The sequence below is a fragment of the Lissotriton vulgaris genome, unplaced genomic scaffold (assembly GCF_964263255.1).
Source record: "Lissotriton vulgaris unplaced genomic scaffold, aLisVul1.2 SCAFFOLD_751, whole genome shotgun sequence".
In the NCBI taxonomy this organism is placed as follows: Eukaryota; Metazoa; Chordata; class Amphibia; order Caudata; family Salamandridae; genus Lissotriton; species Lissotriton vulgaris.
The window spans coordinates 875,375-903,249 of NW_028254622.1; the positions used below are offsets into that span (position 1 = coordinate 875,375).

At 48.1% G+C, this 27,875-nt stretch overlaps 1 protein-coding gene across 1 annotated transcript in view; it reads right to left on the reverse strand.

The window, feature by feature from the left end:
• Window positions 1-468: 468 nt before the first annotated feature.
• MGST2 (microsomal glutathione S-transferase 2) overlaps window positions 469-27,875 on the reverse strand; it is a 46,746-nt gene continuing 19,339 nt past the window's right edge. The window contains exons 3-5 of the mRNA XM_086951708.1: window positions 7,416-7,486; window positions 5,001-5,082; window positions 469-914 (exon numbers count right to left, since the gene is read on the reverse strand). Coding sequence (XP_086807834.1) covers window positions 782-914; window positions 5,001-5,082; window positions 7,416-7,486 — 286 coding nt within the window. The 3' untranslated portion in view covers window positions 469-781. The remainder of the gene's footprint in view (window positions 915-5,000; window positions 5,083-7,415; window positions 7,487-27,875) is intronic.

The following is a 27,875-nucleotide window of genomic DNA, read 5'->3' on the forward strand; positions in this document are numbered from 1 at the left end:
GTGATGGGAGTCTCCATTACGGCACGTTGAATCTTTCAGTTATCAGGAGCTGGCAGAAGAAAATTAACTGGACACAAGAAGAGGCAACAACCCACTTAAGTGTAGATCTTAAAACAACCTGAACATTGAGCAGAGGACATACCAACTTCAAATCAAGGGATTTTTCAAAATTACAGCCAAGACCCCGACCTCTAAATGAGTTGAGGAATGAAACAGGTAATGGCGGGACAGCTCCTGGAATTTTTTGGCATTCTTCCATTACCTTCCACCTCTAAATTATTCCCTTAATCTTTTAATGACATCTTCAAGCCACATTGCAATTGATGACTATTATATGTTCTCTCTCACTTCAGATCGTTTTCTTTTCATGCGATTGAGTTATTACAACTTGTACCTTTTTTCCCCATTTCTCGGATATCTTTGTTTGTCATTTAATTAAATAAAAGACCGGAAGCTGAACACTATAAGGCAGGTATCAGGACATATTTATTTTTCATTCTCCCATGTGCTTTGCAGCACTGATTCTTACAAAAACTCAACAAACCAGCACCACAAACGTGGAGGAGGGTATGGATAGAAAATGTTAAAACTGATGATTAGGGAATATTTTTTGTACCAAAAATACATGCATTTCTAAAAAATATAGAGTGAGTGTTTACGTTTAGCTTGCATAGTGTTTAAAAAGTAAACAGTGGCCCTTTATGCTGAGATGCAGTTTTTAGCTTTCATTCCTGTGTGAGTTCCCTTTCTTTTCCAGGTTTTAAAAGTTGTAGACCAGACTTCAAAACATCCGACGTATCTTCTTCAGCAAGTTGATGTCAAGGTACTTGTCAAGAAAGCCATTAGTGATCCCAGCTATGGCCAAGACCAGGAGACAGAACAACGCTGCCAAACTCATGTAGAAGCCAGAAATCCTAAAAAAAGAAAATGGAAGCGCTGTAGCAGAAGCATCAGAGTTAACACATGCAACAGGTACTTCACAACAACTGGCCATTGTCGCATGATTCTGTATTTGCATTGTTACCTAAACATCCATCTACCAATCATAAATCACACCCCCAATTGCATCATAGATGTTCAAATGCAAAATAATGTCTACAACATCTGGCCTCCAGCGATACTGACAGTCTCCCTTCAAAGATTTACCTCAACCTTAGATCAAGGTAAGTCCAAATATTTCAGGATTCCATCAAACCATGCCAACTTTTCATGACCCAGTAATGTGTGGCCGTAGAACGTGGGCTGCAGCGCTGCTAATTTTACTTTCATAACTAAACTACGGATGGTCAAGCCATATAGCCTGAAATGGCATACCTCTACCAAATTTCCTCCTCCCCGAAAACGACTTGGCCTCCTTGCAATCTAATAGAATGTAAACAATAAACCTAGTCCTTGCATTCCAGTTCATGCTTCCTCTGCCCAAAACGTCACCATCCCTCCCCTTTTATAACCCAGAACCCTTCTATCGACAAAACCATCAACACCCACATACGTTTAATAATTGGCAGGTGGTCACCACAATCCAAGAGATGAAACCTTGGCTTAGAGTAAATTTTCTAAAGATAAATGGTTTGACTCAGAAATACTTGTGAATCTACACCCATGTACATACTTCCTATGCACCTGCAGGTTTACATGTTTTGGGACTTCACTTAAATCCCCACTAATATGCCCGGAAACCTTTGCCAGTCGCAGGTTTTCAGGCAAACTGATGGGAATATCATGTGATACTTACTTTCGATTATTTCCCCAAAGTGAAGTTGTACGCACAGTAGCCATTCATATTAGCAAAAGGCGGTCCGCTGTGCAAATGCTCACTTTTGTTTTTAAGCCGGACGGTGCCCTTGGGTGGTGGCTGTGTAAGAATTTTAATAGAGCTCACCTCTCCAGACAAGGCTGCAATACATTCCAAATTAGGGTAGACTGGCTGTAGTGGGCACCGGGCATTTTCCCAGTGGGCCGGAATGGTGCGGGCTGGTTGTTGCTGAGGACCTGTTTTACAGCAGTGCTGCAATATCAGCCCCTTGTAACAAAAGCGAGAGATGCTTGACACAAGCATATTAGGAGTATGAAATTACCTGCAAGTGTTTGTGGACACCAACACATTTGCGGGCATTCAACTACAGAACTTTGGAAGATGTCACCAGGAACACCTACCTGCATTTCTTAAAACATTTATTCACATCTACTATTAGACTATGCAAGTCTAATATTACCTGTGAGTAAATCCCCTTTACAAGTTTAAAATCACATGTTGTGAATACCAAACCTGATTTATCCTTGTAAATCAAGTCGGTTAAGCGCTCAGGTAGAACCTAGGTGCTTAAATGGCGTCGTGACTTGGGGTGCATACGGTAATACACACTGTAAATAAAACAGTGCAGGAATGGAGTGCAAAACAGTCATACTATGGGTGCTGTAACTTTACTATCTCCGGGGACACATGCAGGGCGCCCACGCACGTAGTGGCCCAGCTTTCCTAAAGATTTGTGATTGCGTAACACAAATCATCACCAAACGGCACAAATAGCAGAGATGGATCAATTATTAGACGTAAAAGCTTTTTTGTGCGAAACATTGACCCTTGTGCTGCCCCTAAGTCCCATTGAGTTATCTCCTGTTATATGCATGCCTGGTGCAAATATGTGTAAAAATATTGAGTTCTGGCGCAAAGCCAGGTCTACAAAACTAGCGTGATCTGGCTTTGTCCCAAATCCCAGCACAAAGTAAAAGTAAACACAAGGCGTCAAGTGGTAGATCACCTAGAATCAGAAGCTTAGCAAGGTCAGGTGGTACCCGGTGCAGTGCAGAAAATTTGTCAGCCCCGGCTTGACAAAATGGCAGAAATATGTGTTTAAAACACATATTTTTGCCATTTTGTCACCCCCCCCCCACTTAGTGATGACACGGGGGGGGGCACACCCACAGCACGCCCATTCCTACACCACTGCCTAGAATTTGTACTAGAAGGTGAACCTCCAAAACAAATCCTAGTCAAGACACTGCTGTACCGTGGCACAACAACGTGAGCTTAGCATCACACCGCACAGCCAGATTTAGGGGCATATTTATCATTTTCAGGCAGCACGCCACCTTGCTGTGCTGCAAAAAAGGGCAGAAATGCGCTGTATTTAACATCAACTGGCGCGTTCATTTCCATTCACTAGCGCACTCTTGGCTCCAACGCAGGCACCCTTGCACCATGGTGCAAAGGTGTATGAATTGTAAGCAGGGTTGTTTTTGTGCAGGAAGCGGCACCTTCCTGCACAAAGACAATTCTCCGGGGCATTTTCTCCTTTCTAGGCGTGCTGCAGGATCCAGCACATTCTGAAAGAGGAAAAAACAAGGAGCTTTAAAGCTATTGCTCCAGATTATGCCTCATCGGAAGAGTCGTAGCATTTGACGCATTCCCAGCTCTACCAGGAATGGTAAATCTGCGAATGCCGCAAAAGCCATGGGTGGAGTGTGGGTACCCCAACACTCCACCCATGGAACGCCTCCTTGGGGCTGAGTGACACAACACAGCGATTTGTTCTGAGTTACCTTACTCTAGATTTTTCAAGCCATGCAGAGCACGTAAGGTGGCCTCGAGTGTCTTGATAAATCCAACTTTGTTGTTGCGTCGCCCTTGCGTCCCGTTGCGTGGCGACGACAAGAATGATAAATACGCCCCTTAGCATGAACGCCCCTGCCTGTGTCGCCCCTGTGTCCCGTTGCGTGGCGACAACAAGAATGATAAATACGCCCCTTAGCGTGAACGCCCCTTCCTGCTCTTTACATATTTCAGCGTAGCGCGTAGGAAAGTATATCTGTGCTTCAGTAAGTGCAGACCGGGGTCAAAACTAGCAATCGGGAGGAAGAAGGAAAGCTATTTTCCACTGAGAGCACCTAATGCCTCACTTCACTCAGTAAGTCTTTTTGAGAGAGCTGGGGGTTCGTTGGGAGCTCAACTGCACACTGAACCCCCCCCCCCCCCCCTCCCCATCAATGAAACAAAATAAGAAACAATTGACTGTCTTAAACCTGGAGTGATTTACTTTCTCAAGCTCGGTCTGTGTGTAATGTATGTACGTCTATGTCGCCTATCACACTACTACTGACCACTTAAAAACAGACAATACTATTATTGTTGGGAATTCCATAAGTGTTTACTTCTTTCTAACTTTATTGCTTCCAATTTACCAACCTTATAAGAAGGAAGCATTGAATTTAAAATCCAAGAATTAGAATTTCTGTCTTGCAGGTTAAATGCAGCAGTGGACTACAGTTGGTCCTTGTGACCTGTACACAAGGCTCTTTGGAACAAACATGTTGATCCATTGAGACGTCACTCACGGTGCAAACCTGTAACCTACTGGACCCTACAACAGGAACATTTATTCTCTAAACTAGTCTTATCATTCAAACCTGTGACTAGAAATTACACGCCATTCCACGTAGCAAGGGCCTCAACCACCTAAGCTATCTTCATAGCATTATACTCTGAGGCTTGTGAAATACACGTAGAAGTCTACAGCATTGGTTCTACCTCCCTTAGCTAGCCTAATAGGATTGTTTCTGACAGCAAAGTGAATCCGAGGAGCGGAACCATCTCATTCTCCAGGGCGTTAAGCAGTCTTTGTAAAAAGTAATACTTAGCTGCTCGCTGTCTACTAGCGGATAGAAAGAGTGTCATGGACTCTGCTCCTTAGGACTCCAACCTATATACCTCCAACCTCATTGGCCCCACCCCCTCACCTGTGGGTTCCCAGAGTAAATATTTTCCATTTCTACCACTGAATAGAAATAATGGCCATCACCACTACATGTGCAGGTCTTAGAGGTCAGTCAATAACAGGGATATTTTTTCCCAACACTTTTCTCAGATATTGAATGGCCACCAGTGACATCTGCGGGAGCCAATGCCTCCCTGATCATACGAATCGTTTTCTGTTTGATGTTTGACATCGTTTCTGAAAGAAGCCAATGGATATAATGAAGATATTTTGAAGTGAGCTTACCTGCCCTTCGCAGACTCTGCATATCCATAGAAGTATCTGTAACGGGCGAAGATGTAGAACAAGCCAATAAGGGCGGCCACCTCTGAAACACACAAAAAGTAGGGTCTAGGGCAAATGTGTACAGTATGTGTGAGTGAGAGAACACAGCACATTGCACTTAAAAGATCACGATTACAAAACACCTGCCTGGCTCTATTTCATGTCTTTGGTGGCAGATTAAAGCAGTGCTTGCTTCGAACACCTTTCACCACCGTATTGTGAAAGCAGGTTTCTGAACTTGTGATGTATGACAAGAATGGTTATGCACATTTGCTGTGTGGCTTTTGTTTTGGTCGTGATGTGCTGTGTGTTTTTTTGTACTACTGCTTATGTGCTGCATTATTGCACTGTGATTCTGTTCTGTGTACTGTGGATGTTGGTTGTGTTCTCATTTAGACTTGGTGTTGTGTCCTGGTATTTTTTTATTGTGTTATTTTGCTTTGTGGTTCTGTTCTTTTGTTAACTTTAGATATTTTAACAAACCCAGCTACGTTTTTAGCCAAAAGCAGTACTTTCCTTTAGAGTTCCTGTAATGAGCAACCATGCATCACTGTCTAAATTAGTGCGTCACCAGCTGTTCAACTAACAAGATACCAGTCAACCCCAAACTGTGGAGGAGGTCAAGATTGCTTTATGTGATAATGCCCCAGTTCTTGGCGTTGTTCAGGAGCATCTACCAGATTCTAACAAGGTTCAAGGGATTTTTATGAATATTCTTATGGATGGACTTTTTATAATTAAAGGAGGAAGCAAATGTGGGACTAGCGCAACCTGGTCTCAAGAATCTTTTGGTCTTAAATGACAGTCTAAAGTGCAGGATAACAAAATGAAACATACAAAAGGTGATGGGAGGCTGCTTACAATAAGTATAACCCATTGTTCTTTAGAATACCATGCCATCTCCGATTAGACCCAGCCATATGCAAATCAATCTTGATCCTGCTCCAATGGGTACAGTTCAGCCTGAACTGCCAGGGCAGGTCCTCCCTCAACTGAAACACAAGCAACCCAGGATCAGTTTTGCCCTAGGTATGGGCTCATCAGCAGGGCCGGACTGGCCGTAGCGGGCACCGGGCAATCCCCAGGAGCTCAGCAGCACCCCTAACCCTGGGGGGTGGGCTGAGCACTTTGCCAGGGCCTGTTTTGGTGCCCAGTCCGGCCCTGCTCAGCAGCTGGGTACAGCTTGGTTCTAGTGACACGGTGAGCACGAGACTGACATCTGGGCATTCCCAGGCAACATAGGGTGGTACATGAAGCATACAAAAGGTGATGTGAGGCTGATTGCAATAGGTCTAACCACTAGCAATAGCTCAGGGTAGAATTCCAGCCAATTGTTCTTAGGCTCCCATGCCACCTCAGTGTTCCCCCACCCCGGGAGAGACTGGGGATTGGATCAGTCCAGGGACTGTGGCGGTATGGGCTATAAGTAGCCCCAGGCTATAAAACCCAGCATTTTGTATACCAGCCACCATTTTATACTGGTGACACAATGGCTAGTATTAGGTATTTTGCAAACCAGCCACCATTTTGTATTGGTGACACAGTGGCTGTTATTAGGTCCCGGTAGTTCGTATACAGCCGGGAAAAGGGTGCCAGCACAGAGGATAATGCATTTTCAGAGACATTTCAGCTTCCACCGCAGACGCTATCAAAGCAATGATGCGCCCGGTGGGAGATCTTGTCATAGGGTCGAAGCCCAGGGGTACTCTCATTGTGCTGAGCAATACAGCTGGTTTTCAAACCCCTTTGTTCTAGAGGATTGTAAAAGTTTGACTATTAGTATTTTTTAAGTGTTTACATGGAAACATCAAAGTTCAGGTACTCTCTTTTTAGAGGGCCTGTTCGCTCATGAGAAATGTCAGGAGTCGCCCATTAAATGTATTGAAGCAGTGCTGAGAAGTGATGGAACTATCCCCTTCAAATTAAAAAAGTGCATATTCTCTGTGCCGATCAGTGCCTGACCAGTTAAAGCGCTGGTATTTTTCTTGCTTACGGTTGCACTTGGCAAGTCATCTCCTCCACTACTCTGAATCACCTTATATTTCCTTCAAGGATGTCGTCACACCTTAAAAAAATGTGCCTGCGTCACATGCAAAATTAACTTAGGCTGCCAAGAAGATCCATGTCATGTGTGGCTTTAATTCTGGACTAGATGTTTTTATAGAAGCATTTTGCATTCTTGAAATTGTAGTTAGTGTTTCTTACCTTATAACAATCTTTAGGTAAATACTTGTGCTCACAGCTCACTCCACCCACCTTACTCCCTCCCCACCCCTAAAGTTTTGCGTCCAACATCAAAATTCAAATTTTTTGACCCTTTCACCACTGGTTTTAAAAGCTTATATCTGTTCTACAAAATGTAGCTTGTTTCTTTACCTTGACTTAGGAACAATCCAGCAGTCCAAAGGGCAACAAGGAACACTGGGTAAAATTCAACACAGTTTTGTCTGCAGAGAAGCACATTTCGTAAATTAAATCAAAAGCAAGTCATATATTATACAAAGATCCATAAACAAGTACAATGCAATTATTAAAAATACAAACCCCATTTCCATCGATTCATTTTCAAAATAGATGTATCGAAAAAGGCCACTGTAATGATATTTCCCAGTAATATTGATTCATTAACATCAATGAGGTAGCAGGAATGACATCATGTGTCAGGATTGTATCACAGGAATTTATGTTTTATCCACTTTGGCCCCTACACTCCCTTATGAAGCAAGCACAACACTTGAATTGTATTGTTCATTCAAGGGTTGTTTTACTGTTCCGATGAGTTCTTTGGATAGGACTGCTGATAGACAAAAAGCACCTACGGTCCCAATCTATCATTACTTTGCATCTAAGCACATGTAACTACAGTAAATAGGAACTGGAGCTTGTTGGAATATGGTGTTATGGCAGGTAGGCCAATGGCAGACTGGTTGGCCTGGTGATCCCCATCTGTCCATAGTATTTACCTAGCGTATGTATATATTTAATCAAGTAACGTAAACCAAAACACATTTATATGGTCTGCAGCGGGGGGGGGGGGGGGGGGGGGAGAATTTGCAGACTTGATGGGTTGGTCTGCAACTGTTGAGGTTGCAGATTTCACTCTACATTTGGAGAATTTCTTAGCACATTCCTTGCACAGTCAAAAGTAAAATTAGTAACAAATGTCCTAGAAAAGATGTGATCTAGATTTCCTCTAACACAAACAACAAGTTCTGGAGTTATTTTCACTTCCATGAGGCTTGGCAAAGGGAGGCCAAGAGCCCCACCGGCCACGTACTAGTCCCAGGGACTCAAACCGTTCCTCTAGTGAAAGTTATGTGAGAAATTGGGTTGTTGGTTGACAAGGATGTGAGCCCTTCGCAAGCAAAAGCATCAGCCACGATTCTTGCCAGGGTGAATCACAGAAAGTCACTAAAGTAACATGTGCTTAACCCTCAGGTAGCTTGGCACAAAAGCAGTCAGGCTTAACTTATAGGCAATGTGTAAAGTACTTATGTAGCACTTAAACAGTAATAAAGTGAAAACACAACACAAGAAAAATGCTACACCTATTTAGTAAAATAGAGTACATTTTTATAAATTATTTGACACCTAAATGACAATAATCCAATCAGTAGAACTAGAGTTATGAATTTTAAGGGTTTTAAGTGAAAAATAGCACCTAAAAGATCTAAGCACCTACCGCAGACATCTAACCGCGCGAGACTGGGGCAAAGTCAAAAGTTATACCCAACCGTGATGCAGCACGTTTCATATCCTGAAGTGGACTGGGCTCAGTCCCAGCATAAAGAAAAATGCATGAGAAGGTAAAGTTCAGCAGGGCAAGTTAGCCATAGGTGTCGAAGAAGGAGGTGTTGTCCCTGGGGAGCTACTAGATGAGGTTGCAGTGAAGATTTGTGTTTGGACTTAGTCTCTTATTTGGAAGCTAAAGATCTCCAGCAGGATGAAGCTTCATGCTGTAGCCAACGAGGACTCCATGAGGCTGCATAACTCTTCTGAGAGGAGCTGCTGAACAGGATTTGCTGCTGCTGAGAAGAACATAGCGGGAGCTACCACAAAGTCACGTGGACCAGCGATACACCATGGATGGTTCGGGGAACAGTAGGTCCTGTTCTCCTCTCAATTCTCTGAGCACTTTTTGGCAGAACATTTCCTATGTCCAAGTTTTGGATTTGGGCTATCTTGGTCCTTAGGCACCACTTCCAAGACTACTGGACTTGAGGGGCACTACTTGGAGGGTCAAGACTCCCTCAGTCTGGGTTTAGGCATGAGTTCAAGACGGTTGGAGCCTTTTCAGTCCCTGATGCTTTGATCAGAAGGCTAGGCAACTAGCCCGTGGAGTAACTCTGGAAGTCTTAGGTTCAAGCATGAAAGCAGTCCTCCAGCAGCAGGGATGTCCTCATGGTGCAGCAAAGCAGTCTTCTTGGAGCAGAAGGACAGTCCTCTGAAGTATACAGTAGGCCACAGACCGCAGGGCAGTCCTCGGGTCGTTCCACAGGTCCAGAAGTAAACTGAAGAGGGTCCCATTTTTATACCTGATGCCAGCTTTGAAGTGAAAGAATTGTCTGGAATTTTCCTCCCACAGAAGTGTCTGAATTGCCTGCCTCCCTGCCCTGATCCTTGTCTGTCTGCAGGCAGAATAGCCTAGTGTGAAACTCTTTGTATGTGAGCTGAGGTAGCTACTTTGAAGTGCAAGAAGGGGTGTGCACGGCTCCACAACTACATCCTGCCTTGGATGGCCCATCTTGCCAACACCCAGTCCCTCTATTGTGTGGCTGTTTTTGAGGAATACACAAAGGCCAACGGCCAACTACAGTTAGCTACGTGACCCAGGAAAACAGTCTGCAGGCACTAATTGGAGAGGATGAGGCCTAACAGCTATGGCGGTCAAATTTGAAGCTGTGGAACCAGGGTTGAGTCTAGCGGGAGGCTCAAGCATCCTGTGAGTCTGGGTAAATCACTTCATCTACCTGTGCCTATAAAAGTGAATGTGTCCTTCTGTAATGCAACTGGTACGCATGTAAAAGCACTGATACCTCCAGATCAAGTTTGCGCTATATAAAACTGCCCAATAAATAAATAAATAAAGGTTGGACAAGAAAATGCCAACTTTCTAAAAGGGCACTTTCAGAATCATGATTTTAAATTTGACTTTACCATTAAAGAGGATTTTAAATTACAATTAATTAGACACCAAGGATGATATTTCTACCTGCTCCCAAACAAAAGTTATCACTCAATAAATGTAATAAGGTACCCCAAGGATATCCTATGGGAGAGGTAGGCTTCATAGTAGTGAAGAACGAATTTAGGAATTTTTCAATACCAAGACATATAAAACTTAAACCTTTAAATGCACCCTGCCCTATGGGCTAACTTACATGTAAAAAAAGTGAGTTTCAAGCCTGGCAAGGGGTTTATTTTGCCAAGTCAGGTTGGAAGTTAAAACTGCATACAGACTGCAGTGGTATACATGTTTTAAGGGGCTAGTTAAGTGAGTGACACAGGAAGTACTGCAGACACACTAGTAGCATTTAATTTACAAGCCTGGGTATATGGCATACCGTTTTACTGGGGACTTTAAAGTAAATACTCCAATCAGATGTAAGCAAATTTTACCTTGCTTTAGAGAGGGAGCACATGCACATTTTGCCCTGGTAAAGTACAGAGTCCTAAGGCCAACAAAAACAAAACCATCAAAACAGTAGGGGGAGTAGGCAAAACTTTTTATGGGGGGGGGGGACCACCCTACGGGTGACAGGTCTAACATCAAAGATGTAGATTACAAAGGGTATCTACAGGCCAAATAATGTAAACACTGCCCCTGGATTTCCCTAGTACTTCTGAAGTAAACACACATAACATAACAGGTGTATTTGTAAAGCGCACAATTACCTGTAGGTGCCTTGGTGCTGAATGACAGATGTTTATTGTTACCCAACTCAATGGTACTCATTTTATCGACCTCAGATGGATGAAAGGCTGAGTGGACCTGCCGGGATTTGAACCTGTGACCATGAGATCGAACACAGGCCCCTGCAATGGACTCATTAGTCTACTGCATGGGAAAGCATGGGAGTTAATTTATAACATCTTATAAATATGACTACCCATTGGGACCAGATAGGAAAATAAAGTTTAGTATGCCTGAACCCAGAATCTAAAGATGCATCTTTTAGTAAAGGTGATTTTTACATTTTGTGTTTGAAAATACCACTTTTAGAAAGTAGGTTTTTTATTGCTTAGCCATCCTGTGTGCCTCTACTAGGATGTGTATTGACTGTCTGGCTTTGGAGTGACAGGAGTTGGGGAGGTGCATTCTCTCAGATGGCCACCAGGGGGTTGCTGTGTGTTCTGCCTTTCCTGAATGAGTCAGGGCTGGGCTGAATAGACCTGGGCTGCATTTAGAGTAGTGTGAGGAGATCTCCCTTGCCCCTGAATAGGCCCAGTCTACATTTAGAGTGGCGGGAGGAGATTTCCTTGCACCTGAATAGGACCTGTCTGCCTTGGACAATGTAGTCTCCACCCCCTGCCAGGAAGGTGCACCAGTGAGGACAGAACTGGTTTTGGCTGGGTGCAGACACTCTCTGCCTTCAGAGAACAAAGGATTTGGTGGTATAAATATTGGGGCCCAGACCCCAGAACTTTAGAACTCTTTTGGACCAAGAATACTGCCAAGAAGGAGAGCCGGAGAAGCTGTGAGGAGGAACTACCACTTTGCTGTGTTGGCCTGCAGGGGCTGCTTCTGTTTTGGGCAGTGAAAGGATTAGACTTGAACTTTCTGCAATCTCTTTTTGGGAGCTTCTCCAAGGGCTTGAGGTAGAGCTTTCCCCCTGTTCAAGAAGTCTCATGAATAGCAAAGACTTCAAGTTCTTCTGCCCTCAGCACTGGGGACTGTGGGTTTTGTGCTGCAACAGAAGAAAAAGTAACCCGACTTAAGATGCAGCTGCCAACTCTGTGTCCTGAAGGCACCATAGAGGGCACCGCTGCAACGCCACTTTGCAACCATGGTCTCACCGACGATGCCTGCTGATGCCGCCACTGAGCCGCTGTTTGCACCGTGACCTGTGGACACTGCACTCCGCACCGCCTCGCTTCACCTAGTCGCCTTGGTATCCCCGATGACGCCGCTCCATGTCGACATCGACGCTGCTGCTTGCACTGTGGTTTGAGGGGTTTGAGGGCACCGCTCGTAAAGTTACATGACGCACCATCCTTATTCCGCACAGCAGGCTTGGCCTACAGACGCCATCGACTCCAGTTAGTCAGCCGACGACAGAGCTTCAGCTATGACGACGCTGCTGCTTGCACCACAACGAGCACCGCATCACTTCGCACTGCAGCCCTGGTCTCACCAACACTGCTGGACGAACGTTGCTGAGCCACTGCCTGCACCGAGACCTGAGTGCACAGCACGCCGCGCCGCTGCACTTCGCACCTCAGCACCAGACGCATGCGCACCCGACTACAACCGCAAGGAGTTCGATCTGCAACAAGTGTGACTTCCAGGTCCCCTGACTCCTACACCAAACTTCAGTACCGACGCCTGCGGGCGCCGTGCTTTCAGAGCTCAACGAGGAGTCGCAGACGTCCTGCATTTCCAAAGGTACTGTTTTGCAGGTCTTCCCGACACCGTAGCTGGCCCACGGCGCCGCGGTCAGCCAGAACTGTTTGGATTTGTTATTCACGATTGATATCCCCTAGACAGAGCTATTGACTCCAAGAAACTGTTTTCCAAGTTTATTTTCGTAACTGACGATTTCTAAGAACTGTATTGTGGATTTTTAAAATTTTTGGTTTTGTCTTAAGTATATAAAAATATTGAATATTTTTCTAAACCAGTGTGGTGTCCTTTTGTAGTGCTTACACTGTATTACTGTTGGTTATGTGCAAATGCTTTACACACTGCCTCTAAAATCAGCCCGACTGCTCATGCCAAGCTACCAAGCGGGTGAGCAGGGGTTATTTTAGGAGTGTAACTCCCTTATCCTGACTAGAAGGAAGGGTCCCTACTTGGACACGGTGCAACCCATTGCCAACTATAGACCCCCATTTTTAACAGTGGCATAGCTTTCTGTAGCCATCCCTGTGTCCAAGGGTATACCAGTTAGGCACCCATGAAATGCAAATTAATGCAATAAGAGGGTTCTTTAAAAAACTACACACTAAAAACAATATGAAAGAGTAAAACAAAAAACTGGAGGGAGGGAATGAAATGAGAAAAAGTAGAGAAAGAAAAAGAAGGAGATACGGGCAAGGAGATACATACAAGAAGGGCAGGGATCGAGAAAAGGGGAGCAGGAGAAAAAGACAGAAGGCAAAGGAGAGAAGTAATGAAGAAAAGACAGGAGACAGAGAATGAAAGGAGCAATGAAGAGGAATAAATAGAGACAAAATTGAGAAGAAAAGATAGAAGGAAATGAGCAAAAGCTAGAAGGGAACATGAAAGAGAAGGAAAAGAAAAAAAGAAAAAGGAGAGAGGGGAAAGGAGAAGAGGGAGATTAGGACCTGGGGAGAAGAAAAAGGATAACATTTAGAAAAGGAATGACATAAGAGAAGGAGCAGCAATGGAGAAGAGAAAAAGAAGTTGGTAAGAAAAAGTGAGGGAAAGAGGAAAAGAGAAGAGAGAATGAAGGAAAGAAAAAAAGTTAAAAAGAAAGAAGCGGTGAAAGAATGAAAGGAGAAAGAAGGAAAAAGAAGGTAGGAAGGAGAGGATGGTAGGAGGAAGGTGAGAATAAGTGACAGGAATGAAATCAAGGACAGAAAAAAGGAAAAACATGAAGAGGAGAAAAGGAAAGGGAAAAAACAAGGAGGAAAGAATGACAAGAGAAAGAGAAGGTTAAGGAGAGAAGGAAAGGAGAAAACTTGGAGATGACATTACAAAAATGAGAACATTAGAAGAGATTTAAAAGAGTAAACCGTAAAAAGGACAGTAGGAGAGAAGAAAAGGAGAAAACAAAGAGGAGACAACAAGAGGACAACAACCGAGGGGCAAATTATTGAAGGAAATGAGAAAAGGAGAGAATGAAATTAAAAAAAGGAGAGTAGGACCAGACAATGAGGAAGAAGAGAATGAGAAAAACACAGAGGAGACACACGTGTCCCTAAAGCTGCTACCAATGCTACTACCAAGCAGCAGCTTGGAGGATGTGAAAGAGCTGAGTTAGCTGAACCAACTGAGTGATGCCTTGGAAGTCAAAATACCCATCTCCGTGAGTGCAGATGAAAAGTAATGCACTTCAAGGTATTAATCATCACTGCACCCAACCAATCTTTCCAAAGTCTGGTGAAAAGGTGTATCCTCCTCGTGTATGGATTATGGTTACACAGAGAGGGTGAACCTCTGCCTGTTACTGAATTCTTAAATGCTTCAGCTAAAAAAAACTATCAGTGCATAACCCCTGCATCGAAGAAATACCCAAACCCCCTTGAATTTACATTTACTACTGTTTTACTTAAGATTTATCTTATGGTCATAGAATATTTCAAAGTATGTAGGAATTTTTATATATTTTTATAAATTTTTATACATAATTGTTGCTTTTTTGTATATCATGCATAAAATGGATGTTCTTCCCATTCCCTCTTATTTTCCTCTTTCTTTACTTGTTTTCCCTTCCCCTCCTATTTTTACAATGCTATTCTATGCATATGTGTAATTTGTTGGTATTGCATTATATCTTATGCTTGTAACAAATAAACTTTCCTTTAAACTAAAAAAAGAGTGGGTGACCCTCACCTAACGGAGCCTAATTCACTTTTAAGGTGCAACATGAACAAAGATGGCCTGCCGGTAGTCTCAGGGGTATAAGTAAACTATGAAACACCTCAGGTTGACTCAGAAACAACTAAAAGGAGGCAGGATGTTATTGTGGACTTCATTGTGTGCACACACTCATCTGTATAGCAGATAAATGATGCCCTCTGTGTGTCCAATTTCTGGCCTTTTTGCAAGTGTTGTTGTAATGTGGACAGCTCTTCTGATCCATTTCCTATATGAAGGAGATTATAAAATTCCACCCACTGAGACTGGAATGTTCCAAAATAAAAATGAAAAACATACTTGGGAATGCGCAGCAGAAGGCCTGCACAAGCCATTACTGGCCTGGAGCCACTGCACTGTCTACTATCGAGCTCTCAATATTCAAATGCTCTAATAAAAATAAAATCTGTGTTGTGCTGGAACATTGTTTTTGGCTTGTACCTTGTGGTGACGTAACAGAAGACAGGAGACCTCATACTTGTTGAAAGGTACATTTATTACAGATAAAGCTCCGTGTCCGAGCTGCTGGTGGCACACAAGTTAAAGGCTAACTCGAACTAGTTTCAAAACCGCACTCCAAAGGGAACATTAGAATACAATGCGAACATTCCACATGGAAAGCAGGCAGATTCTACAAGACTTTTCCTTTTTTTATAAACGTAACCAGAACAACACAAAACATAATAAAACGTAGCAAATTTAAGAAATGTAAAACACTAAAAATGTTCAGATGCTATAACCGTGCATTAGAATTCAACATGAAAATAAAAACTGACTGATTAAGAAACTAAGGTGCAAAATGTTCACATAGAATAAAAAAATTCCATTGAAACAAAACCTATACTAATCACTGAACCTACGAGGTAATCTCCTCATCCTTTCACTGCGTCTCAACAATATCTCATGTTGAGGTTCACCAGGCACGGATGCATTCACATTGGTCTTTATTGCTCCATTTTCACATTCACTAAATACAGGCGCTTTCACATTGGACTTCACAGCGCCATCTTCACACCGAGGTCTAACCATACAGCCCTTCTCAGTACTTTACTTGCACTCAGCTTTCACCACACGTTCAATATTCGACTACAGTCCTCCCCAAAATAGGACACCATTACCTTTCACCTCCATGACCTTAACAGGTTGGCCAAACTTGGAACCCCCTTTTGTAACATGAACAGATTTGCTCACTCGAACAGCATCACTAACTTTAAATATCTTAGCGTTCACTCCTTTCGTTTCATCATAGTATTTTTTCTGTTTCTCCTGCACATTATTCACTTTTAACCTGCAACGCTCAACTGTCCAACCAGGCTTCTTCTCATTACCCCACGTGTTCATCCATCCTGGACAAAAACAAGTGGTAGCTCTCCTTCCTCGTAATAACTCATACAGTAAAACAATGGTGGCAGGAAGTAGGGTAAAACTTACAACATTAATGTAATCACATTTCTAACAACATAGCGACCCTTGAGCCCGGTTCAGGGTAGGCCGCTCCCCATACTGCTTCTGCTGCCCATCTTGTGCCACAGCGGTCTTTGCCCTACTGCTCCCCCTGTTTAATCCGCTGTAACTTGCTTACTTTCTGGCATTGTATTTCTCTCTCCTTTTTAGGTTTCGCCTGGCGAACAGCTGCGCAAGCAGCGTTTCGCGCAGGCGAAATCTTATGCGAATAGTATGTGGGGTTTGTCCCGCCTCTGTCTTTCATTGGCTAGCTCCATAAATGGAGGCTAGCCATTGGAAGAGAGAGGCGTCCGTCATTGTGCGAGGCGATTCGTGGGCGTTCCGTCTAATTTTTCTCGTTTTGCCCACGTCATGCGGTGGTGGGCGGGGATTTTTATTTTTTTTCTTCGGCATCCTTCGTCACACCAGCCGGACGGCTCTCCCTGTGAGGACGCAGACCCGACCCGCTCCCTACTCCGAGCCGACTCCCGGAGGTAAGTTTTTTAATTTTCCTACACATTACGTACCTGCCCCACTTGTAAATGCTTGTTAATTATTCAAGGCCAGGGCAGGACTCATTGTGACCGGCTCTTGCAGGGGCCGCATGGTCACATGAACCTGCAGTCTGACAGAGGGCCTTCATGGACAATAGAAGCCCTCCAACCGACCCCGGAGCACGGCAGTGACTCGACGTGTGGCTTTAATTAGAGTTTTCACTTGTAATTTTAGCAGCAGTCCCTGTGCTTACTGCCAGGACCCATTGTGCTGGCTGCAGCCTGCTGCCGCCCGGACTCTAAACAAATGCGTACTTAAATATGTATCACCCGTGCTCGTTATATAAACACAAAACGAGCATGGCTTTACAGACAAATTCTTTTACAGCACTTGGAAGTAAAGAGAGCCTGCAAGCATCTACCATTTTTTAAAACACGTCGCACACATGTATGTGTGTGCAAGGAATGTCATGGTATAATTATAAGTCTACATGCACTAATCAATGCACGTATATACCTACCAACGTATTACGCAGGCTTATTTTCAACAGTGCTAGTAAATATAATGTGTTAGAGCCACTGCGAACAGTCAACTCACTATTCAGATATATGACGCGTTTTACATTTCCTGTAGTTTTAGGCACCTCACTGAACAGTGAAATCCACGTGCCAAGATCACACAGAAGATAAATAGTGGATATATAATATTTGATAATGTTCCTAGGCCGTCCCAGGCGCTCCGTCTTGGTGATATAAACCCGCCAGAAACGTAGTGTAGGTTTAACATTTTGGTTTGCATTCTTGACATAAGAAGCCCCTATGTTCGGGAGACCCCAGCTTGTGCAGGGCGCCTGGCCGGCAGTCCTCATACAGTGTGAAACGGCCGGAGATGGCGGCTGACCCCCTGCCAAAGCTACACGGGCTGTAGGACGACCCCAGGGTTCACTTTCCCTAGCACGGATACTCTCACATCACCACCGACGCCTATTGAACCATATACCTCGCTCTGCTAAGACGAGCGACCCCCACGCCGCTCACCGTGAGCATCAATCCTTCACACACCGAGCTATGGCAAGCTTTGCTAGCAAAGGACTAACAAAGGGAAAGCAGGAAGCCTCAGCACAGCCACAAGACTCGCACAGCTTTCTCCGGTGCACTTTCACAACCCTCTCCCAGACACAGGTATTTGGCAGCGTTAAATAAAAAGGGGTCAGATAAGCCCACACATGAATTATGTACAGTCCGTCCGCCCGGCTGCAGTCTATTGGAGGCAGTAAATCCTGCATGTTCTCTCTTGTCCAGTGTGACTTCAGCAGCCACCCGGGATGCGCCGACGCTGTGTATCGCCACAGATGGGGCAGCAGCTCGGTGACCTTTCCAGCTTTAATAATTTAGTATCTTGTCTTGGACAGAAACCGATCTTGAATCATAACCCTTGGAGGACAAGCCCTGCTGGCCACTGCACAGGGCAGGGCCGGCGCATTCCATGGGGGAGAACAGCTCCCGGGACCAGGGAAGCTTGGCCCTTCCATCCCAGGAAAGGGCTCACCCAAGGGCACCCTTTGTAGTGTGATTATTTCCATGCTTGTTTCACAGGCACAGTATGACAAGCGAACACTGAGACCACTCGTCGAGCACATACCTTACTCCTTATGTATCCCCAGGAGGCCGTGTTCTTCGACTTTTATCACATATTCTGCAGTTAAATGTTAAGTTGCAGAGTTTAATGGAGCGAACAGGTTTACCCCAGATAGACACAAATGGTAAACACACTTGTGTGGGGGGGCTCTGTGTGGGTGTGTGTGGGGGGGCTCTGTGTGGGTGTGTGGGGGGGGCTTTGTGTGGGTGTGTGGGGGGGCTCTGTGTGGGGAGGGCTCTGTGCGGGTGTGTGTGTGGGGGGTTGTGTGTGTGTGGGGGGGTTCTGTGTGTGTGTGGGGAGGCTCTGTGTGTGTGTGGGGGGGGCTCTGTGTGTGTGTGGGGGGCTCTGTGTGGGTGTGTGTGTGGGGAGGGCTCTGTGTGGGGGGCTCTCTGTGGGTGTGAGTGTGTGTGGCATTTGCGAGAGATTAAGCTATTGGCATTGTAAATGACAATGCCATTTATCTGTTTTCAAAACCAACACATAAATAAAAATGTTGTCATTTACAATGCCAATAGCTCTAACTTTTGCAAAGGCGAAACCGTTGCATTGTAAATGCTTGTTTCCTGTTGTGCCCACTTCCGCCGCTTTTTCCCGCTGCTGTCTCCCCTGCGGCCAGCCCCCTCAGCGCCCATTCGCCGCCCCGCTCCCACCTCCCAGCTGCTCCTCCCTCCCTACCCCCTTATAGGGAGGCAGCACAGCAGCAGGAAGAGTTACCCTTGACCCTGGTTCAGGGTTGGCCGCTCCCCACACTGCTTCTGCTGCCCATCTTGTGCCACCGCTGTCTTTTCCCTACTTCTCCCCCTGTTTAATCCACTGTAACTTGCTTTGCTTTCTGGCATTGTATTTCTCTCTCCTTTTTTCCCGCTGTGCCCACTCCCGCCGCTTTTTCCCACAGCGGTCTACCCTGTGGCCCCGCCCCCTCAGCGCCCATTCGCCGTCCTGCTCCCAATCTCCAGCCGCTCCTCCCTCTCTACCCCATTACATGGAGGCCGCGCGCAGCTGGCGAGCCGGAGGCGCGCTTACGGCAAGCACGTCTGCGCCAGTTCATGCCGGTACTGCGCCAAGCGCCAGAACCCATGGCCCCCGTGGCCGCCACGACACAAGACTCTGCGACGACTCCAGCACCCTCCACGCACTCAACGCCGGACGATCACGCACCTGCTGCCTGGTCCCCCCGAAACGCACCCAAGGTCCCTTCTCCTAACGGAACTGCAGCCTCAGCAGCATCCGGCCCGCCAACCCACCCACCGAAGAACCCAACTTCCTCAGATGCATCCTGCTCAACACCAGCTCCGCCAGCAAACACGCCATCGAACTCTGGGAGCTACTAGACACCAACACCCCAGACTTCGCCTTCCTGATGGAGACCTGGCTGAACCACTCCTCCCCACCAGACCTCGCCATAGCCTTCCTGGAAGGCTACAAGATCACCCGCAAGGACCACACCAACAGAGTAGGAGGAGGAATTGCCATCATCCACAGGAACACTCTCAAAATCTCGACATACACAGACAACTCCGTCAGCACCACCAAACCCCTACACTTCCAGATCCACACCGACCCCAACACTACATTCATAGGCACCCTCGTTTACAGACCCCCCTGGACCCCGACCACAGTTTAGCGACTCCATCGCCGACTTAATCAGCACACCTGCCCTTGCCTCCATGGACTACATCCTCCTCGGGGACCTGAACTTTCACCTCGAGAACAACAAAGACTCCAACTCTTCCACCCTGATCGACAACCTCGGACTCAGACAACTCGTCAACACCCACCCACGCTGCAGGCCACACACTCGACCCCATCTTCCCAGCAAGCACTCACGTCTTCTTCAACCACACCACCGAACTCTACTGGACCGACTACCGATGCATCCACTTCACCTACCGGAAACCCACCACGCACCACCACACCCAGCAGATGCCTAACCGCCGCTGAAACAGAGTCACTGAAGACCAGCTAACCGCCACCCTCGCCCAGAGCCCACCTGCAGACCCGACCGACCCGACGCCGCAGCCCGCAACCTCAGACAGTGGATCAACAACTGCGCCAACACCCTCGCCCTGCTCAAGAAGCCCTTTAATACCCACACCAGCAAGAAAGCCAGCTGGTTCACCGAAGAGTTCCAGGCCTCCAAGCGAACCTGCCGAAAACTCGAAAAAAAACTCGATCCATTAACGAACACCGGAAAGCTACACAGCCCACAAGAACGCCATCCGCTGGCACCACCACCTGATCAGATCCGCCAAAAGGTCCTCCTTCTAAGACCGCCTAGATAACAACGCACACAACAGCAAAGAACTCTTCAACATCGTGAAGGAACTTTCCACCCCAGCTCCAACACTAACGACAACCCACCTTCACAAGACCTCTGCAACTCGCTGGCCACCTTCTTCCACCGAAAGATCACAGACATCCACGACAGCTTCAACGCCGTCACCACCCCGGCAACCACTGAGACCCCCGCTCCTACGATCACCACCCGCCTACTCTCCTGTGCCAACATCAACGACGAGACCATCAAGATCATGAACACCATCCACTCAGGATACCCTTTCAGAATACACAGAACCAGTCCTTGAAATGGAAACATAGAAGTGCAGGTACTCAGTATCAGAAGACGTGCTTGTTTCTGAGAAGTGCCGGTACTCTCCCTCTCAAAATAAAAAAGTGCCGGGACTCCGTCCTGGACCCGTCCCAGTCCGGGTTTGGCAGCAACCACAGCACCGAAAACGCCCTCCTCGCCCCCACGATGACATCAGGACCCTGCTAGACAACGGAGAAACTGCAGCCCTCATCCTCCTGGACCTGTCAGCCGCCTTCGACACGGTCTGCGACCGCACACTACGTACACGGCTCTACAATGCCGGAATCCAAGAAAAGGCCCCGGACTGGACGTCCTCCTTCCTCTCCGGCAGAACACAGAGCGTCCGCCTCCCCCCTTCAACTCCGAAGCCACCAAGATCATTTGCGGCGTACCCCAGGGCTCATCCCCCAGCCGAATGCTGTTCAACATCTACATGCACTGCTCGCCCACGTCGCACGACGGCACGACCTCAACATCATCTCCTACGCCGACGACACCCAGCTGATCCTCTCCCTTACCAAAGACCCCGACACCACCAAAACCAACCTCCACGAAGGAATGAAGGCCGTCGCTGACTGGATGAGGAACAGCCGACTGAAGCTGAACTCGGACAAGATGGAGGTCCTCATCCTCGGATCCAACCCCTCAGCTTGGGACGACTCCCGGTGGCCGACGGCACTAGGATCACCCCCAACACCCACCGACCACACACGCAACCTAGTGGTCATCCTCGACTCTACCCACTCCATGACGAAGCAGATCAAATCCGTCTCCTTGTCCTGCTTCAACACCCTCTGCATGCTTTGCAGGATCTTAAAGTGGATCCCCACTGAAACGAGAAAGACAGTCACCCAGGCCCTCGTCAGCAGTAGACTGGATTACGGAAATGCACTCTACGCATGAGCCCCGGCCAAACTCCTGAAACATCTGCAACGCATCCAGAACGCCTCCGCACGCCTGATCCTCAATATTCCTTTCCCCAGCCGCATCACACCCCACCTGAACCACCTGCACTGGCTCCCTGTCAACAAGAGGATAACCTTCTAACTCCTCATCCATGCACCCAAAGCACTTCACAACACCGTACCAGCATATCTCAACAGCCGACTCAGCCTCTACATCCCCCACCCGCCAGCTCAGCTCCGCAGACTGTGCCCTCGCCACCGTCCCCCGCATGCGAAGAGTGACCACCGGCGGCAGATCTTTCTCCCACCTCGCCGCCTAGACATGGAACACCCTCCCCACCCACCTATGACAGACCAAAGATCTTCTGAACTTCAGGAGACTTCTCAAGACCTGGCTCTGCGAGCAGTAGCAGCTCCCCCCCTTCCACCCCACCCAGCGCTTACTGCCAGGACCCATTGTGCTGGCTGCAGCCTGCTGCCGCCCGGACTCTAAACAAATGCGTACTTAAATATGTATCACCCGTGCTCGTTATATAAACACAAAACGAGCATGGCTTTACAGACGAATTCTTTTACAGCACTTGGAAGTAAAGAGAGCCTGCAAGCATCTACCATTTTTTAAAACACGTCGCACACATGTATGTGTGTGCAAGGAATGTCATGGTATAATTATAAGTCTACATGCACTAATCAATGCACGTATATACCTACCAACGTATTACGCAGGCTTATTTTCAACAGTGCTAGTAAATATAATGTGTTAGAGCCACTGCGAACAGTCAACTCACTATTCAGATATATGACGCGTTTTACATTTCCTGTAGTTTTAGGCACCTCACTGAACAGTGAAATCCACGTGCCAAGAGCACACAGAAGATAAATAGTGGATATATAATATTTGATAATGTTCCTAGGCCGTCCCAGGCGCTCCGTCTTGGTGATATAAACCCGCCAGAAACGTAGTGTAGGTTTAACATTTTGGTTTGCATTCTTGACATAAGAAGCCCCTATGTTCGGGAGACCCCAGCTTGTGCAGGGCGCCTGGCCGGCAGTCCTCATACAGTGTGAAACGGCCGGAGATGGCGGCTGACCCCCTGCCAAAGCTACACGGGCTGTAGGACGACCCCAGGGTTCACTTTCCCTAGCACGGATACTCTCACATCACCACCGACGCCTATTGAACCATATACCTCGCTCTGCTAAGACGAGCGACCCCCACGCCGCTCACCGTGAGCATCAATCCTTCACACACCGAGCTATGGCAAGCTTTGCTAGCAAAGGACCTAACAAAGGGAAAGCAGGAAGCCTCAGCACAGCCACAAGACTCGCACAGCTTTCTCCGGTGCACTTTCACAACCCTCTCCCAGACACAGGTATTTGGCAGCGTTAAATAAAAAGGGGTCAGATAAGCCCACACATGAATTATGTACAGTCCGTCCGCCCGGCTGCAGTCTATTGGAGGCAGTAAATCCTGCATGTTCTCTCTTGTCCAGTGTGACTTCAGCAGCCACCCGGGATGCGCCGACGCTGTGTATCGCCACAGATGGGGCAGCAGCTCGGTGACCTTTCCAGCTTTAATAATTTAGTATCTTGTCTTGGACAGAAACCGATCTTGAATCATAACCCTTGGAGGACAAGCCCTGCTGGCCACTGCACAGGGCAGGGCCGGCGCATTCCATGGGGGAGAACAGCTCCCGGGACCAGGGAAGCTTGGCCCTTCCATCCCAGGAAAGGGCTCACCCAAGGGCACCCTTTGTAGTGTGATTATTTCCATGCTTGTTTCACAGGCACAGTATGACAAGCGAACACTGAGACCACTCGTCGAGCACATACCTTACTCCTTATGTATCCCCAGGAGGCCGTGTTCTTCGACTTTTATCACATATTCTGCAGTTAAATGTTAAGTTGCAGAGTTTAATGGAGCGAACAGGTTTACCCCAGATAGACACAAATGGTAAACACACTTGTGTGGGGGGGCTCTGTGTGGGTGTGTGTGGGGGGGCTCTGTGTGGGTGTGTGGGGGGGGCTTTGTGTGGGTGTGTGGGGGGGCTCTGTGTGGGGAGGGCTCTGTGCGGGTGTGTGTGTGGGGGGTTGTGTGTGTGTGGGGGGGTTCTGTGTGTGTGTGGGGAGGCTCTGTGTGTGTGTGGGGGGGGCTCTGTGTGTGTGTGGGGGGCTCTGTGTGGGTGTGTGTGTGGGGAGGGCTCTGTGTGGGGGGCTCTCTGTGGGTGTGAGTGTGTGTGGCATTTGCGAGAGATTAAGCTATTGGCATTGTAAATGACAATGCCATTTATCTGTTTTCAAAACCAACACATAAATAAAAATGTTGTCATTTACAATGCCAATAGCTCTAACTTTTGCAAAGGCGAAACCGTTGCATTGTAAATGCTTGTTTCCTGTTGTGCCCACTTCCGCCGCTTTTTCCCGCTGCTGTCTCCCCTGCGGCCAGCCCCCTCAGCGCCCATTCGCCGCCCCGCTCCCACCTCCCAGCTGCTCCTCCCTCCCTACCCCCTTATAGGGAGGCAGCACAGCAGCAGGAAGAGCTACCCTTGACCCCGGTTCAGGGTTGGCCGCTCCCCACACTGCTTCTGCTGCCCATCTTGTGCCACCGCTGTCTTTTCCCTACTTCTCCCCCTGTTTAATCCACTGTAACTTGCTTTGCTTTCTGGCATTGTATTTCTCTCTCCTTTTTTCCCGCTGTGCCCACTCCCGCCGCTTTTTCCCACAGCGGTCTACCCTGTGGCCCCGCCCCCTCAGCGCCCATTCGCCGTCCCACTCCCAATCTCCAGCCGCTCCTCCCTCTCTACCCCATTACATGGAGGCCGCGCGCAGCTGGCGAGCCGGAGGCGCGCTTACGGCAAGCACGTCTGCGCCAGTTCATGCCGGTACTGTGCCAAGCGCCAGAACCCATGGCCCCCGTGGCCGCCACGACACAAGACTCTGCGACGACTCCAGCACCCTCCACGCACTCAACGCCGGACGATCACGCACCTGCTGCCTGGTCCCCCCGAAACGCACCCAAGGTCCCTTCTCCTAACGGAACTGCAGCCTCAGCAGCATCCGGCCCACCAACCCACCCACCGAAGAACCCAACTTCCTCAGATGCATCCTGCTCAACACCAGCTCCGCCAGCAAACACGCCATCGAACTCTGGGAGCTACTAGACACCAACACCCCAGACTTCGCCTTCCTGATGGAGACCTGGCTGAACCCCTCCTCCCCACCAGACCTCGCCATAGCCTTCCTGGAAGGCTACAAGATCACCCGCAAGGACCGCACCAACAGAGTAGGAGGAGGAATTGCCATCATCCACAGGAACACTCTCAAAATCTCGACATACACAGACAACTCCGTCAGCACCACCAAACCCCTACACTTCCAGATCCACACCGACCCCAACACTACATTCATAGGCACCCTCGTCTACAGACCCCCCTGGACCCCGACCACAGTTTAGCGACTCCATCGCCGACTTAATCAGCACACCTGCCCTTGCCTCCATGGACTACATCCTCCTCGGGGACCTGAACTTTCACCTCGAGAACAACAAAGACTCCAACTCTTCCACCCTGATCGACAACCTCGGACTCAGACAACTCGTCAACACCCACCCACGCTGCAGGCCACACACTCGACTCCATATTCCCAGCAAGCACTCACGTCTTCTTCAACCACACCACCGAACTCTACTGGACCGACTACCGATGCATCCACTTCACCTACCGGAAACCCACCACGCACCACCACACCCAGCAGATGCCTAACCGCCGCTGAAACAGAGTCACTGAAGACCAGCTAACCGCCACCCTCGCCCAGAGCCCACCTGCAGACCCGACCGACCCGACGCCGCAGCCCGCAACCTCAGACAGTGGATCAACAACTGCGCCAACACCCTCGCCCTGCTCAAGAAGCCCTTTAATACCCACACCAGAAAGAAAGCCAGCTGGTTCACCGAAGAGTTCCAGGCCTCCAAGCGAACCTGCCGAAAACTCGAAAAAAAACTCGATCCGTTAACGAACACCGGAAAGCTACACAGCCCACAAGAACGCCATCCGCTGGCACCACCACCTGATCAGATCCGCCAAAAGGTCCTCCTTCTAAGACCGCCTAGATAACAACGCACACAACAGCAAAGAACTCTTCAACATCGTGAAGGAACTTTCCACCCCAGCTCCAACACTAACGACAACCCACCTTCACAAGACCTCTGCAACTCGCTGGCCACCTTCTTCCACCGAAAGATCACAGACATCCACGACAGCTTCAACGCCGTCACCACCCCGGCAACCACTGAGACCCCCGCTCCTACGATCACCACCCGCCTACTCTCCTGTGCCAACATCAACGACGAGACCATCAAGATCATGAACACCATCCACTCAGGATACCCTTTCAGAATACACAGAACCAGTCCTTGAAATGGAAACATAGAAGTGCAGGTACTCAGTATCAGAAGACGTGCTTGTTTCTGAGAAGTGCCGGTACTCTCCCTCTCAAAATAAAAAAGTGCCGGGACTCCGTCCTGGACCCGTCCCAGTCCGGGTTTGGCAGCAACCACAGCACCGAAAACGCCCTCCTCGCCCCCACGATGACATCAGGACCCTGCTAGACAACGGAGAAACTGCAGCCCTCATCCTCCTGGACCTGTCAGCCGCCTTCGACACGGTCTGCGACCGCACACTACGTACACGGCTCTACAATGCCGGAATCCAAGAAAAGGCCCTGGACTGGACCTCCTCCTTCCTCTCCGGCAGAACACAGAGCGTCCGCCTCCCCCCTTCCACTCCGAAGCCACCAAGATCATTTGCGGCGTACCCCAGGGCTCATCCCCCAGCCGAATGCTGTTCAACATCTACATGCACTGCTCGCCCACGTCGCACGACGGCACGACCTCAACATCATCTCCTACGCCGACGACACCCAGCTGATCCTCTCCCTTACCAAAGACCCCCACACCACCAAAACCAACCTCCACGAAGGAATGAAGGCCGTCGCTGACTGGATGAGGAACAGCCGACTGAAGCTGAACTCGGACAAGATGGAGGTCCTCATCCTCGGATCCAACCCCTCAGCTTGGGACGACTCCCGGTGGCCGACGGCACTAGGATCACCCCCAACACCCACCGACCACACACGCAACCTAGTGGTCATCCTCGACTCTACCCACTCCATGACGAAGCAGATCAAATCCGTCTCCTTGTCCTGCTTCAACACCCTCTGCATGCTTTGCAGGATCTTAAAGTGGATCCCCACTGAAACGAGAAAGACGGTCACCCAGGCCCTCGTCAGCAGTAGACTGGATTACGGAAATGCACTCTACGCATGAGCCCCGGCCAAACTCCTGAAACATCTGCAACGCATCCAGAACGCCTCCGCACGCCTGATCCTCAATATTCCTTGCCGCAGCCACATCACACCCCACCTGAACCACCTGCACTGGCTCCCTGTCAACAAGAGGATAACCTTCTAACTCCTCATCCATGCACCCAAAGCACTTCACAACACCGTACCAGCATATCTCAACAGCCGACTCAGCCTCTACATCCCCCACCCGCCAGCTCAGCTCCGCAGACTGTGCCCTCGCCACCGTCCCCCGCATGCGAAGAGTGACTACCGGCGGCAGATCTTTCTCCCACCTCGCCGCCTAGACATGGAACACCCTCCCCATCCACCTATGACAGACCAAAGATCTTCTGACCTTCAGGAGACTTCTCAAGACCTGGCTCTGCGAGCAGTAGCAGCTCCCCCCCTTCCACCCCACCCAGCGCCTTGAGACCCTCAAGGGTATGTAGTGTGCTCTACAAATGCTATGATTTATTGATTGATTAAACATATCGATTGGTAATGGCATATTTGATACACTCTCCCAACACCATGTTCAGCCTTTCCACCAAACCATTGGTGTGAGGATGATAGCGAGCACTTTTGATATGTTTAATCCCACTGGCTTGCAAGAACAACTCCACCTCTCTAGACACAAATTGGACAACATTGTCTGACACCAA